This window comes from Chrysemys picta, chromosome 4, assembly GCF_011386835.1.
Source record: "Chrysemys picta bellii isolate R12L10 chromosome 4, ASM1138683v2, whole genome shotgun sequence".
Lineage (NCBI taxonomy): Eukaryota > Metazoa > Chordata > Testudines > Emydidae > Chrysemys > Chrysemys picta.
Window position 1 is genome coordinate 94,764,616 of NC_088794.1, and position 14,832 is coordinate 94,779,447.

Consider the following 14,832-nt stretch of genomic DNA (forward strand, 5'->3'; position numbering starts at 1 on the left):
AATCTGAGGAAAGGTTTATACTTAAAGGATTTCAATCAAAATAGTGTTCAAAAAGTGCTCAACTTAAAGTATAGAGAGGTAGAACAGTTCAGATGCTGTACCTGCTTATATTCCCTGCCAGTTTGAGGCATATTTTCCTATTTAAGTGTCTTTCTTCCATTTGTGTCAGACGCAGACAGTAAACTGATAGAACCATACACAATATTGTCAAAAACAAAGTAACAGATATTCTGTAACATTATCCCTCTGTCCCTGCTAAATTCTATCAGTAAGTGTTTCAAAATTCTAATTTAGGACATCCCAACAAGTGAACTGCATCAGTAAAAGTGATTAGGTGGACCATGAAGCTTGGCAAATGGTAATATATTCCTTTTCTTTAATGGAAGAGAGGATATGACCTGTATGTATGAGCACACCTGGCAATTGCATATGGTTAAACTTTAAGTGTCTGCCTGCCTGTCTCACACTTATTAATTAAGTCATAATCAACAGCATTAAATACAAAAAAACATTTATTTTCCCCAATTAAACAGTATAAAATTTTATGTAAAAAGCTTTTCTATTTCTGAATCTAATGTTTCAGCAAATATCACAGGAAAGGTTAAACCTAAACACAAAAGTGAGCCTATTACTTTGTAAATATTTGCTCAGAAGTCCAAAGAGCTGTAATGAAATAGCAACTACAGTGCCTCCTCCCCGACACCTTTCCCTGCGCTTCCAGTCTATTCCATGATGTTTAATGATAAAAATCAAGATGATTTTCTTTACAGATTACCTTTGGGAAATTGCTGATATTGCTGCTACAGGCTTTCTAAATCTACTCTAAGTATATCATACTTCAAAAGAATTTGGTTTACTAATAGAGTATCTTGTAAATGCTTCAGGCTAGACAACAATTGTTCTATTATGCCAAATTTTATCCTGTAATAAATGTGGAGAGGGACAAAAAACTAATGACTTGCTCTTCACATATTGGATTAGCAACCTACCAAGGTTTGTATTAACTTCTACTTATTTTTTTTCCTATTTCATTCTAAAAGAGTACCATTATTTAGGGCTTTTAGTTCTCCAGAAAGCCCTTATAATATGGTTTTCCCTCTCCTAGAGATTGTTGTTTACTTCACAAAGGACTTAAATATAGGAAACTGCTCTAATTGCTGCTACACATACCCTACTTGTCAGCGAGTCTCCCAGTGTCTTAAATTTCTTGATAATGGAACATATTTTGAAGTTATTTAGCATCTCTAGAGAAATATGCCCAACTGATAAGTGACTCAGTGTGAATAGGCTTCATGATTATCCCTTTAACGTTTCCTCTTTTCCCTCCCCTCCTCCCTTAGTATCTCTTCAGTCTAATAGTTTTATGGAATCTGCTGACTTAATAGGAAGCTTTTGTTCAAAATTTACAACCAAGAATATCCAGCCAATCTAAAACCTAACTGGATGAATGGCTCCAAGTAATTTGAGATACTCTGGGCTCTACTTAAAACATATTAAAAGATTTAAAGTTTCAATATTTTATCCAACTTGTAAAATCACTAACAATGTTAAGCTCAACAGCACTAAGAAAGCCTGCCCTACATGGCTAGTAACATCCAGTCAACTCAGGTGACCTGACTCATCCTTTAATGCAAACATATAAACAGAAATATTTACAAAGGTAGGAAAGATTTTTCCTGAGAACAGTATTTACAGTGAGGCCTTAAAACGTTACTAAATTCCTCCTAAGCCATGGATAGTCCTCTGCGGGTTCCAAGCAGCTGAGCCTTTTTCTGCTTTCTCTCCAGCAAATGCTTCTCACGCCTCCCTTCTCTGAAAGTGAAAAGAAAACAAATCACACAAAATTGGAGCAAATGAGCAATTAGTTGCATAGGCATAGAGATAACTATATGCATAAGCAATAACCCTAAGCTGTGAGCTATGCTTTGGCCATCCTGATGCTAAACATTTTGACAGAGATAGAAAAATTTCTCTTAACATAAGCATGGTTCAGGACAGAGCATTTATTTAAAAGTGTTGGCTTGTCACATATTTAAGTCTTAGTGTTCTCCTACAGAGTTCTAGTGTTAAAATGGCACCTAAAACACCCGTGTACTGACCTGGTCTGGAGACGTGGCTGTTTGTAATCTTGTGTGTGTGAAGAGACACTGCTATTCATAGATTTATTCAGGACAGTGTTTTCTTTTGAGTCACCCCAAGGTTTCAGTCTTCCTACATTGTAAGAAGCAAAAATAAATAAATAAATAAATAACAGACCAGCTAGTTAACATTTAGTAATTGTGTGTATTTATGTTGTTAATACTGACATTCTCATCCTCAACTCTACAGATAACATAAGTTGCCTGACTGCATCTAAGATCAAGCACAAACACCCCGGTCAATTACATCAATCTGGATACTAGCCAGCTATTTGGGGAGAGGGCTTTCTGCTGGGGGTGGTAGAAGCCTCCCCTCAGAACCCTGCCTGTGGGGTAGCATTAACTGGGGACTACCCCATAATGGAGCCCTCCCTGCCTTCCACAATAGCAGAGATCTGCCACCATGGTCTTTGTCTGACCAAATCCTTCCTGTTCCTTAATCTACTGTGCGCTGTTTTAGAGGGAGGGGAAGTGGCCTGGTTCAGGAGAAGAGCAGGCTCAGCTCCCTGCCATCTGAGCAGAAAGCTCTGAGTGGGGCTATCTTGACAACACAGCAGCAGACTTTAGGGTCAGCAGAAAAAACTAACCTTACTAACCTTTCATAACTGTTGTTCTTTGAGATGCGTTGCTCATGTCATAGAATCATAGAATATCAGGGTTGGAAGAGACCTCAGGAGGTCATCTAGTCCAATCCCCAACTAAATCATCCCAGCCAAGGCTTTGTCAAGCCGGACCTTAAAAACCTCTAAGGAAGGAGATTCTACCACCTCCCTAGATAACCCATTCCAGTGCTTCACCACCCTCCTAGTGAAAAAGTTTTTCCTAATATCCAACCTAAACCTCCCCCACTGCAACTTGAGATCATTACTCCTTGTTCTGTCATCTGGTACTACTGAGAACAGTCTAGATCCATCCTCTTTGGAACCCCCTTTCAGGTAGTTGAAAGCAGCTATCAAATCCCCCCTCATTCTTCTCTTCTGCAGACTAAACAATCCCAGTTCCCTCAGCCTCTCCTCATAAGTCATGTGCTCCAGCCCCCAATCATTTTTGTTGCCCTCCGCTGGACTCTTTCCAATTTTTCCACATCCTTCTTGTAGTGTGGGGCCCAAAACTGGACACTGAGGCCTCACCAACGTCGAATAGAGGGGAATGATCACGTCCCTCGATCTGGCAAAGCTCCTACTTATACAGCCCAAAATGCCATTAGCCTTCTTGGCAACAAGGGCACACTGTTGACTCATATCCAGCTTCTTGTCCACTGTAATCTCTAGGTCCTTTTCTGCAGAACTGCTGCCTAGCTATTCGGTCCCTAGTCTGTAGCAGTGCATGGAATTCTTCCATCCTAAGTGCAGGACTCTGCACTTGTCCTTGTTGAACCTCATCAGGTTTCTTTTGGCCCAATCCTCTAATTTGTCTAGGTCCCTCTGCATCCTATTCCTACCCTCCAGTGTATCTACCACTCCTCCCAGTTTAGTGTCATATGAGCATGCAGTCCACGCATCCTCCAGATCATCAATGAAGATATTGAACAAAACTGGCCCCAGGACCGACCCTTGGGGCACTCCGCTTGATACCAGCTGCCAACTAGATATGGAGCCATTGATCACTACCCGTTGAGCCAGACGATCTAGCCAGCTTTCCATCCACCTTATAGTCCATTCATCCAGCCCATACTACTTTAACTTGCCAGCAAGAATACTGTGGGAGACTGTATCAAAAGTTTTGCTAAAGTCAAGGAATAACATATCCACTGCTTTCCCCTCATCCACAGAGCCAGTTATCTCGTCATAGAAGGCAATTAGGTTAGTCAGGCATGACTTGCCCTTGGTGAATCCACGCTGACTGTTCCTGATCACTTTCCTCTCTAAGTGCTTCAGAATTGATTCCTTGAGGACCTGCTCCATGATTTTTCCAGGGACTGAGGTGAGGCTGACTGGCTTGTAGTTCCCCGTGTAGTGTCCATTCCATTGTAAGTGGGTGTGCTCACCATATGCACTGGTGCTGAAAGTTTTTCCCTCACTGGTATTCATAGGGAACCGGCTCTGGTGCCCTCTGGAGTGGCCCATGTATTTGCCAGTATAAGAGGTGCCGCCGGCTTCTCCCTCCCTCAGTTCCTTCTTGCTGGAACTCCAAGAGAGGGGAAAGAGGGTGGGTCATGGAATGGACATTAGCAACAGATCTCGAAGTACAGTTACAAAAGGTTAGTAACTATTTTTTCTTCTTCGAATGATTGCTCATGTCCATTCCATTATAGGTGACTCCCAAGCAGTACACCTCTGGAGGCGAGCAGGAGTTCATGGACGTGTCAGTTGCAACACAGCTCTGCCAAATCCAGCATCATCTCTGGCCTGCTGGGTAATGGCATAATGCGTAGTGAACATGTGTAACAAAGACCAGCTCGCAGCCCTGCAGATGTCCTGGACAGGGACATGCACCAGGAAGGCAGCTGAAAACGCTTGAGCTCTAGTAGAGTGAGCCTTCATTATCGGTGGAGACACAGACTGCGCCAACTTGTAACAAGTGTGGATGCAGGTGGTAATCCAGTTTGAAATCCTCTGAGAGTACACTGGAAGGCCTTTCATCCTGTCAGTGATCGCAGTAAAGAGATGAGTCTATCTGCCGAAGGCCTTGGTGCACTCCAAGTAGAAAGCCAGGGCACACCTGAAATCTAGAGTGTGCAGGCATCTCTCCTCATTGCTCATGTGAGGCTTTGGACAGAACATAGGGAGGAAGATATCCCGATTGACATGGAAGTGCGACACCACCTCTAGCAGGAAGGCCGGATGGGGTCGCAGCTGAACCTTGTCCTTGTAGAATACCATATACGGGGGCTCTGAAGTGAGGGCTTTAATCTCTGAGACTCAACGTGCTCAGTAAGTAATACCTACAAAGAATGCAACCTTCCACAACAGGTAGAGAGGGAACAAGAAGCCATAGGCTCAAAGGGTGGACCCATGAGCCTGGAGAGGACCAGGTTAAGGTCCCACTGGGGAACCGGGCCCCGGATTGGCGGAAAGAGTCTTTCAAGAACCTGATTGTCATCTCATGTGAGAATACAGATCTACCCTGGACTCTGGTATGGAAGGCCAACATGGCTGCCAGGTGCACCTTGATCAAGGAAAAGGCGAGGCCCTGGTGCTTCAAGTGAAGCAGGTAATCCAGGATGGACTGCAGGGACGACTGTGTCAGGGAAATATTCCACTCCGACTCCCAGCAAGAGAAATGGTTCCACTTTTCCAGGTAAGTCACTCTGGTGGAGGGTTTTCTGCCCTTCAAGAGAACCTGCTGTACCTGACTAGAGAAGGTTTGTTCCTCTAGGTTCAGCCACAGCAGCCAAGCCGTGAGGTGGAGAGAGGTGAGGTTCGAGTGCAAGAGCTGACCATGATCCTGTGAGAGTAGCTCTGGGCAGCTGTAAAGTGGCCACAGGGCCGCTATGGCTAGGTCCACGAGCATGCCGAACCAATGCTGGTCCATGTCCATGACCCACGCCTTGTCCCTCTTGATCTTCAAGAGAACCTTGCTCATGAGTAGAATCAGCGGGAAGGCGTACATCAGGTTTGTGGACCAAGACAGGAGAAAGGCATTGGAAAATGAGCCTCTGCCTAGGCCTTGAGGAGAGCAGAACTGATGACACTTTCTGTTCTGTCTGGTGGCGAACAGATCCACTCGGGGAGCTCCCCACTTCTGGAAGAGCATCCTGACGACTTCAGAGTGAAGGGACCACTTGTGGTGAGAGAAGAACCTGCTGAGGTGATCCGCCAGTGTGTTCAGGAAGCCAGGGAGGTGTGAGGTTTCCAGGTGGATTGCATACTGAATGCAGAAGTCCCATAGATGGAGGGCTTCTTTGCACAGAGCCGATGAACAAGCTCCCTCCTGCCTGTTGACATAGAACATGGAGGCTGTGTTGTTCATCAACACCTGCACCCCCTGACCGGACAGCGGGGGAAGGAAGCCTCCATAAGGCAGGCAAATGGCTCTGAGTTCTCTGACATTTAAATGTAACGCAAGCTCCTCCCGAGACCATAATCCCTGAGTCCGCAGTACACAGAGATGCACTCCCCAACCGAGGTCAGACGCGTCTGAAATCAGGGAGACCACGGGTCATGGGCTTGCGAACAGCACACCTTCCATTACCAGAGTTGGATCAGATCACTACTGCAGGGAGGTAAATACCTGTGGGGTGGGATCGTGACAATCTTGTCCAGGTGAGTAGACTGACGCCAGCCACATCTGGAGGAGACGCAGCCTGAGTCTCGCATGACAGACAACATACATGCAAGCTGCCATGTGCCCCAGTAGTCTGAGGCAGACCCAGGCAATGGCAAGCGGATGGGTTGTGATGCTGGCAATCAGATCTGCCATTGCCCTGAACCTGGTCTCCAGCAGGAATGCGCTGGCTCGGATAGAATCGAGTACCGCTCCGACAAATTCTATCCTTTGAATCAGAATTAATGTTTATTTTTGTTCGTTTATCAACAGGCCTAAAGCTTGGCAAGTGGCCTGCAACTTCTTGACACTGCGCTGGATCTGGAGCGGCCCTTGATGAGCCAGTTGTTGAGGTACAGGAAGATCTGGATACCTTAACATCTGAGATAGGTCGCTACCACCAATCTGCACTTTGTGAATACCATTGATGCCTTTGCTAGGCCAAAGGGGAGCACTGCAAATTGGTAGTATGAAACGTAGGAACCGTCTGTGTCCCTGAAATATTGGTATGTGAGTAGGCATCCTTCTGGGCTCCTGGATCCAGCGGAAAGAATGATGGAGGCCAGGGAGACCATGCGGAACTTCAACTTCTTGAGATACTTATCGAGGCCCCGCAGGTAGAGGATGGGGCATAGACCCCCTTTGGGATAAAAAAATAGCAGGAATAAAACCCTTTTTCCCGTAAGTGCAGAGGAACTTCCTCTACTGCTCCCACCTGCAGAAGGCCTAGTACCTCCTGAGCGAGTAGATGCTTGTGAGAAGAGTCCCTGAAAAGAGACAGGGAGGGAGGAAGGGAATAGAAATAAACTGAAGGGTATACCCCCCTGCAACTGTGCTGAGGACCCACTGGTCCGGTGTTATAGAGCCCCAGGCAGGGAGGAAGGGAGATAGGCGGGTGGGGAAAAAACAGGGAGGCTGGATCCAGGACACAGGCTGGAAGGTCGCCCTTGAGCGCACCCTCAAAATGCCTATTTATTACCCAATTGGCTAGAGCTCGAGTAAGCTAAGGAGGCCAGCTGATGGCCATGCCGGCACTTGTAGCCCCTGCCCTTTTTAAGGAATGGCTCTGAATGGGAAGAGCCCCCGAACCTGTGGGACTGTTGTGGCTTGAACCACTTCCTCGTGGGCGCCTCCGTGTACAGGTCCAGCGAGTGCAAGGTGGCCCTAGTCTTTTAGGCCGTGCAACTTGCTGTCTGTTCTGCGAACAACGCCAAGCCGTCAGAGAGAAGGTACTGGATGGATTGCTGAACCTCTGCTGACAAACCCGATGACTACAACCAGGATCCCCGCCTCATTGAAATGGCCGAAGTCATAGACCGGGACGCGGAGGTCTGCTGCATCTGCCCCTCATGGGTCTTTGCTGTCCTCTGGCTCTCTCCTTCCCTTTACGGGACACAGGATAACGCCCTCTCCCGGCATCTCTGTGCTTTTCAACCGGTACCCAGGGGTGGGGATCGGTGCCAGTCTGAGGTCAGTGCTGGTGGCACACTCCTGCTTGCCTGCCCTGACTACCGCTCTGCCCTCCTCCAGGATAGCCAGGAATTCCTTCCTGGGCTCCTCAGGCAGCGACTCTGCGAACTTGGCCACGGACTGCCAAATGTTATAATCATAGTGGCCAAGTAGGGCCTGATGATTGGCCACCCTTAGCTGAAGACTGGCCATAGAATAAATCTTTCTACCGAAAAGATCGAGCTTAGTCACCTCCTTATTCTTAGGGGTCGATCCCGGTTGGCCTTGTCTATCGTGCTCATTGGCTGCTGACACCACCAGCGAGCTTGGGGCAGGGCGTTTGCACAAGTATTCAAACCCTTTAGTGGGGATATAGTACTTCCGCTCCACCCACTTAGAGATGGGGGCAGGGAGGAGGGGGTTTGCCAAAGGGCTTTGATTCATAGATTCTAGGACTGGAAGGGACCTCGAGAGGTCATAGAGTCCAGTCCCCTGCCCGCATGGCAGGACCAAATACTGTCTAGACCATCCCTGATAAATGTCTATCTAACCTACTCCTAAATATCTCCAGAGATGGAGATTCCACAACCTCTTTAGGCAATTTATTCCAGTGTTTAACCACCCTGACAGTTAGGAACTTTTTCCTAATGTCCAACCTAGACCTCCCTTGCTGCAGTTTAAGCCCATTGATTCTTGTTCTATCCTTAGAGGCTAAGGTGAACAAGTTTTCTCCCTCCTCCTTATGACACCCTTTTAGATACCTGAAAACTGCTATCTTGTCCCCTCTCAGTCTTCTCTTTTCCAAACTAAACAAACCCAATTCTTTCAGCCTTCCTTCATAGGTCATGTTCTCAAGACCTTTAATCATTCTTGTTGCTCTTCTCTGGACCCTTTCCAATTTCTCCACATCTTTCTTGAAATGCGGTGCCCAGAACTGGACACAATACTCCAGCTGAGGCCTAACCAGAGCAGAGTAGAGCGGAAGAATGACTTCTCGTGTCTTGCTCACAACACACCAGTTAATACATCCCAGAATCACGTTTGCTTTTTTTGCAACAGCATCACACTGTTGACTCATATTTAGCTTGTGGTCCACTATAACCCCTAGATCCCTTTCTGCTGTACTCCTTCCTAGACAGTCTCTTCCCATTCTGTATGTGTGAAACTGATTTCACACAGTTGATCAGTTTCACAACTCCCATGTGTACTGGTAATGCCACCTTCGAGGGGGCTACTGCACTCAGCACATCGAACAGGGAGTCCCAAGGGCTCCACCAGCATCTAAGCTTCCAGCCCGAGGTTTGAAGCCACCCTCTTCAAAAGCTCTTGGTGGGCTTTTGTGTCATCCTGGGGGACTGTGTGAGAGGGCCCCGCTATCGCCTCGTCGGGCAAAGATGAAGAGGAGGCAGGTATAGGTGGGCCTGGTAACTCCACTGCCTCTGCCATGCTGTCCCTGTGGAGCTTTCTCTGACTCCGCTTCCGAGTCAGGGGGTGGGCAGGAGACTGTGGCCGACTGTCTTTCCGATGACCCTGAGACCAACTGATGCCCCAAGCGACGGTTGGGGAAATGTCCAGGGGTTCCACAGATGCCAGGGGTTGGCAATTGGCCTTGGGGCCATGCAGCCCCCCAGGGCCCAGAAGGAAATGGGGTTCTGGGGATTGGTGATGTGTCTCCAAGGGTCTGTGCCAGACAGCCGGTGATTGATGCTGGGATCCCAGTGAACACTGTCTAGAGAGACTGGAGAACAACACCTGGAACTCTGGTAGGTAAGCTGACCCGCATCTGGGGGCTGGTGGCACTGTTCAGGTGAGCGCTGCTGCACTGACAGAGACCGCTGGAAGGGTCCCAGGATGGGTTTTCCCCTTGAATGGTGCACCTTAGTAGCAGGCATGGGCGGCACCAGAAGGGACAATATATTCTTAGCAGCCTCTGGTGTGGACAGCACCGCCAGGTGCCGAGTGCCTCTACTGCTTTCTGGGGTGGTGGGCGGATCTCAAAGTGGGCCCAAACAGCTCTGTAGGTACTGGAGCCTGGCCACCATCCATAGAGAAAAAGCTGCCCCTCATGGGTCTTTGCTGTCCTCTGGCTCTCTCCTTCCCTTTACGGGACACAGGATAACGCCCTCTCCCGGCCTTTCTTTGCTTTTCAACCGGTACCAGGGATGGGGATCAGTGCCAGTCGGAGGTCAGTGCTGGTGGCACACTCTGCACCGAGGCTGCAGTGCTTGGAGCAGAGTCCGATCTAGTCGGCTCCAATGCCAGTGCGAAGGCTGACTCAATAAAGAACGCTCAACGACAAATGTCCTGCTTCTTTTTTGTTCGTGGCCTGAACCTCTTACAGATGCGACACTTGTCGCTCACATGGGTTTCCTCCAAGCACTTTAGACATCTTTTGTGGGGATCACTGACTGGCATAGGTTTCTTGCAGCAGTCACAAGGCCCCGTCCCTAGGCTAAATCCCATCCAGAACTAACCAACTATTACTAACTCTAACACTAAGGGAACTGTAAAACTATAAAAGTTTTTAAACTATATACAAAAAGTTCATAACTAGACACAGTTGAGAGAAGTAAGCTAGCCGAGGCGAGGAGACGTTCCAGCACTGTCACTGGTGGTACGAAGGAACTGAGGGAGGGGGAGCCAGCGGTGCCCCTTATACCAGCACATACGTGCACCACTCCAGAGGGTGCCAGAGTTAGTCTCCTACGGATACCACTGAAGGAAAAACTTCCGACAGCAGTGCATGTGGTGAACACACACACCTACAATGGAATGGACATGAGCAATCACTCAAAGAACTTGATTTATGGGGGGGACATATGTTGTTGTGGAGGTGTCCCAGAACTGACTTGTTTTGTGTGGTGGTGGTAGGAGGGCAGCATTAATTGGCAGCAGAGCTCAGTCAGCAGGAATCCAGCATCTATAGGCCCAACAGGAGGGTGTGTTTTTCAGCCTGGTGATTAGGTATTAGACAGGGCTTGGAAAAAATTGCCTGTTTATTTGAACTTGATGTTCTGACACCTAGAATGCAGTATGTCTAAACACTTGAGAAACTAGAATTCTTCTAGCGGCAAACAGAAAGAACCAGTCCAGCTGTTAAAAGCCCAGATTGTCTTAGCAAAAGCCTCTCTGCTAGAGAACATACTTTGAATGGTTTAACTTCAGAGCACAAGCTATCATTTTTAAGGCTACATCCCCCATGTAGAGTGTGTGATCAGATATGTGGTATGACAGAGGTGCTTTGTTGCTGCACATAATGTAAGAATGCCCTCTTTCATAAGCTCAGTGCTTTTGTCTCCCCTATGGAAATAGCACAAAGTCACAGTACCTTTGTGTGGCTGATATCCAAGTGGCCTTGACAGACTTGCTTTCAGATCAAATGTTGGCTTCTTGGTACTTGTGGGTTCTGCAGTCTGAGCTGCAAACTTGAATGGTGTAACAGCTAAAACGAAAACCAGGGTACCATGTTTAGAGAAAGGGAGCAAGAATTTCCGCTCTTAAAAGCAAACAGTTGGGAAACTACATAAGGAGAGCACTACAACAGCCCAATTCTTTAAGCCAGTCAAACCAAAGTACCATAGGATCTTACAAACTACCAAGGATCCACACACTATAAAATGTACTCCATTGAAAACACATTTAACACTTTGGATAACAAGGAAGAGGTTGAACAATATGGGGCAAGAGTGTACGAAGGGCAGATATGGAAGGTCTCACTCTTTTGGTTTGGTTTTAAGTAGATAGCCCTGGTGTGTAGCAGAGTTGCTAAGCCATATATCTAGTTCAGTGTTTCTCTACTGGCCTGTGGTCTCCCAGTGGTCTACGGGGAGCATGCTGATCACATGATGCTCATTTCCAGCTGTCACCTTAAATCACAACTAAAAATACATTAAGTACTATTGCTATTTTTTCATGTAAGCAATTACTGTAGGTTACATAAGGTTGGTCTGCAATCATGAGGAGCATGGAAAGTGGTCCACAAAACTATGAATGGAAAGGGAAGTGTCTGTGACACAGTCTAGCACGTGGTCCACACTGGAAGACACTGAGGGTACTGGATAGCTGTTAACAGTTCTACTTGCACACCACTGAGAAAACTGTTAGTACCAAATAAAAGTTGTGAGTCACATGTATAATACAATTTACATGGTCATGTAGTTTGCTACAGAAACAGGGATTAATTTTAGAATGCTACATAATTTACTTCAGAATCTAAGTCTTCATTTAAAAACATTAATTCTCTAGCAGTTCAAGATTCTCTATGTCTTAACCAACAAATGGATACTGTACTGATTGGCATAAATGCCTGCATACCATTCTTGGGTCCTGACACATAGGTCAAATATGCCACATAGGACGTGAGGTGTGAATAGTGAGGAGCTCAGTCCTTTCTTAAGATGTTTAAGAAAACAAGATTACCTGGGGTTCCTTATCCCTTATATGTAGGCCAGCTATTATTCCATACAAACTTTTATCAACGCTTCCAAGAAATGTTGAATTTAACCCTAATCCTGAACTACCCAAAACAAAGTAAACCACTCAAGCTGTTCTAATACTAATTTCTTGCTCAGGATTGATTTTAGCTATCTAATATATTTCTACCTCAGGACATGACCTTCACATGCTGTCCCAACACTTGCTTTCCTGCTCTCAACTTCAGTACTCTGTAGGATATGAATAGTTAATTTTATTATCAGAAGTGGGACTTCTATACAATTGTATGGGTATATTTTGAGACTGGTAAGTCATGCATCACACCATACATGGTTTTCCACTTCTCTAGAGCAAGTATGATAGCTCGTTACCTATTCCATTGCATGGTTATTTGGTGGTCCAGGGAGCTTTTCTACAATGACACTTAAACCTCTTCTGGAGTACTCTAGTACCAAGTCTGCAATGGTGCTTTTATGTTTCCTTGTGGCACTTTTATCTGCTAATACGGGGGTGGGCAAACTTTTTGGGCTGAGGGCCACATCTGGGTGGGGAAATGGTATGCAGGGCCGGGGCAGGGGGTTGGGGTGTGGAAGGGAGTGCAGGGTGTGGGAGGGGGTGTGGTGTGCAGGAAGGGCTCAGGGCAAGGGTTTGGGGCAGAGGAGGGGTGTGGGGTGTGCAAGGGGGCTCAGGGCAGGGAGTTGGTGTGCAGGAGGGGTGCACGGTGCAGGCAGGGGGCTTAGGGCAAGGAGTTGGGGTGCAGGAGGGGTGCATGTGCAGGCAGGGGGCTTAGGGCAAGGAGTTGGGGTGCAGGAGGGGTGCATGTGCAGGCAGGGGGCTTAGGGCAGGGAGTTGGGGGCGGGGTGCAGGAGGGCTTTGGGGTGGCAGTGGTGCACACCAGGGCCAAAGCAGGCTCCCTGCCTGCCTGCCCTGTCCCCGCGCTGCTCCAGGAAGTGCTGCAGCCCCTGGGGAAGGGGGGGCGGAGGGCTCTGTGTGTGCTGCCTTTGCTGCGCCTACAGGTACCTCTCCCGAAGCTCCCATTGGCCGCAGTTCCCTGTTCCTGGCCAATGGGAGCTGCAGTGGGCGATGCCTGGAGGCAAGAGCAATGCACAGAGCCCTCTGCCCCTCCCCGCCCAGAGGCCGCATGGGCATGGTGCCGGCTGCTTCTGGAGAGCGGCGCGGGACCCGCTGCACCACAGGGGCAGTCCCGCGGGCCGGATCCAAAGCCCTGAGGAGCCGGATCCAGCCCGCGGGCCGTAGTTTGCCCACCCCTGTGCTAATAGCATAATACAGAAACTGCTCAACCACACACAATAAGAACAGCTAGACTGGAGATTTCTTGCCTTTTATCTTATCCAAAGATTTTTAGCACCTACCCTTTTCAGTTCAAAGAAAATATACATTTAAAACACAAGATATTGCAGTCCCCTAAAGAATCACTCCAGTCTTGGAAAATAATATATCTCCCCTTGCCCTTTGCTAAAGCATTAAAGCTTGTTTCCAAATATTATGTACATTTTATAGCATCAGTTTCTCAGAAGATTACCATTAGGGTTGGTCTTTGATGCAGTCAGTTCATGGTTTGTTGCATTTCCATTAGTGCTCTTTCTAATTGTGGGTTTGCCACTTTTCTGGCTATCAGGTGTGCAAATCTCCAAGAATGGTGACTTTCTAGATGGAGTCTTGGTAAGGGAGCGCTTGTGTTCATTATCTTTTGTAGCTTCTGAGAATCTGAAAGGAAGTAGTTATTTGTCGGAATAAAGATCTGAACCTTCCTGCATTAACAGGTGCTCATTAAAAATATTTTAACCAATGTAAATCTCTTATTATCCATCAGAGAAAACATGAAACGCTGTAATACATAATCCTTTGGCACATTCCTTGTCATGAATATGGAATTGCTATCAACAACTAATGCAACAATCACACAATGTTTTTATTGCAATTAATTTTCAAGTTCAATTTTTAAATTTCACGATTTAGTTCACTGTGTTGTTTATATATTATACCAAATACTTGACTGATATTTTTGGTGAGTCCTTTTTACCTGACATTCATTTTGGTTGTTGAGAGAATGGAGGGATTGAATAAAGATTTCTGAGATAAAATACTCAGGTTTCCGGTGCCTACAGAGATGCGTGGGGAGCGCCGCAGGTTGCCTGGAGTACAACTGGTAGAGAACCTTCCTCTTTGGGGATGTGGGCTGAATAAAAACACTCTGCCGCCGGAGCGTTTCTAGAAACACAGAAGTGGGCATTTAGCACATTCTACGAGAGTTTAGCACTCGGATAGGCACTGCTGCCTGGATTGTGCTGGAGCTACAGAACAGAATACATTTAATCACAAGTGCACAGATCAGTCTGCTTTAAAGAATAATATTTCAAAAAAGAAAAGATCTCCCTCGTAACTAGACAGAAAAGATTATCTGGGTGGGAGGGGCGGGCGGGGAGGAAGAACCCTCACCTTAGAATTGCTGTGTGGAGTTCCTTTCTCACATGCCTTTGGGTGGTTAGCTTTTTTAGCCAACATCTGCAAAAATAAAATGTATGGGGTCTTAAATACTCATCCATACACTTGGTATCTATCAGCAAGATAAGAAACGTAACAT

At 46.9% G+C, this 14,832-nt stretch overlaps 1 protein-coding gene across 1 annotated transcript in view; it reads right to left on the bottom strand.

Annotated features, from left to right (window-relative positions):
- Positions 1–494: 494 nt before the first annotated feature.
- Positions 495–14,832, bottom strand: part of NUSAP1 (nucleolar and spindle associated protein 1) — a 30,887-nt gene continuing 16,549 nt past the window's right edge. Inside the window, exons 7-12 of the mRNA XM_005284695.4 lie at positions 14,688–14,753; positions 14,272–14,459; positions 13,771–13,955; positions 11,122–11,235; positions 2,100–2,211; positions 495–1,812 (exon numbers count right to left, since the gene is read on the bottom strand). Of these exons, the coding sequence (XP_005284752.1) occupies positions 1,725–1,812; positions 2,100–2,211; positions 11,122–11,235; positions 13,771–13,955; positions 14,272–14,459; positions 14,688–14,753 (753 nt within the window). The 3' untranslated portion in view covers positions 495–1,724. The remainder of the gene's footprint in view (positions 1,813–2,099; positions 2,212–11,121; positions 11,236–13,770; positions 13,956–14,271; positions 14,460–14,687; positions 14,754–14,832) is intronic.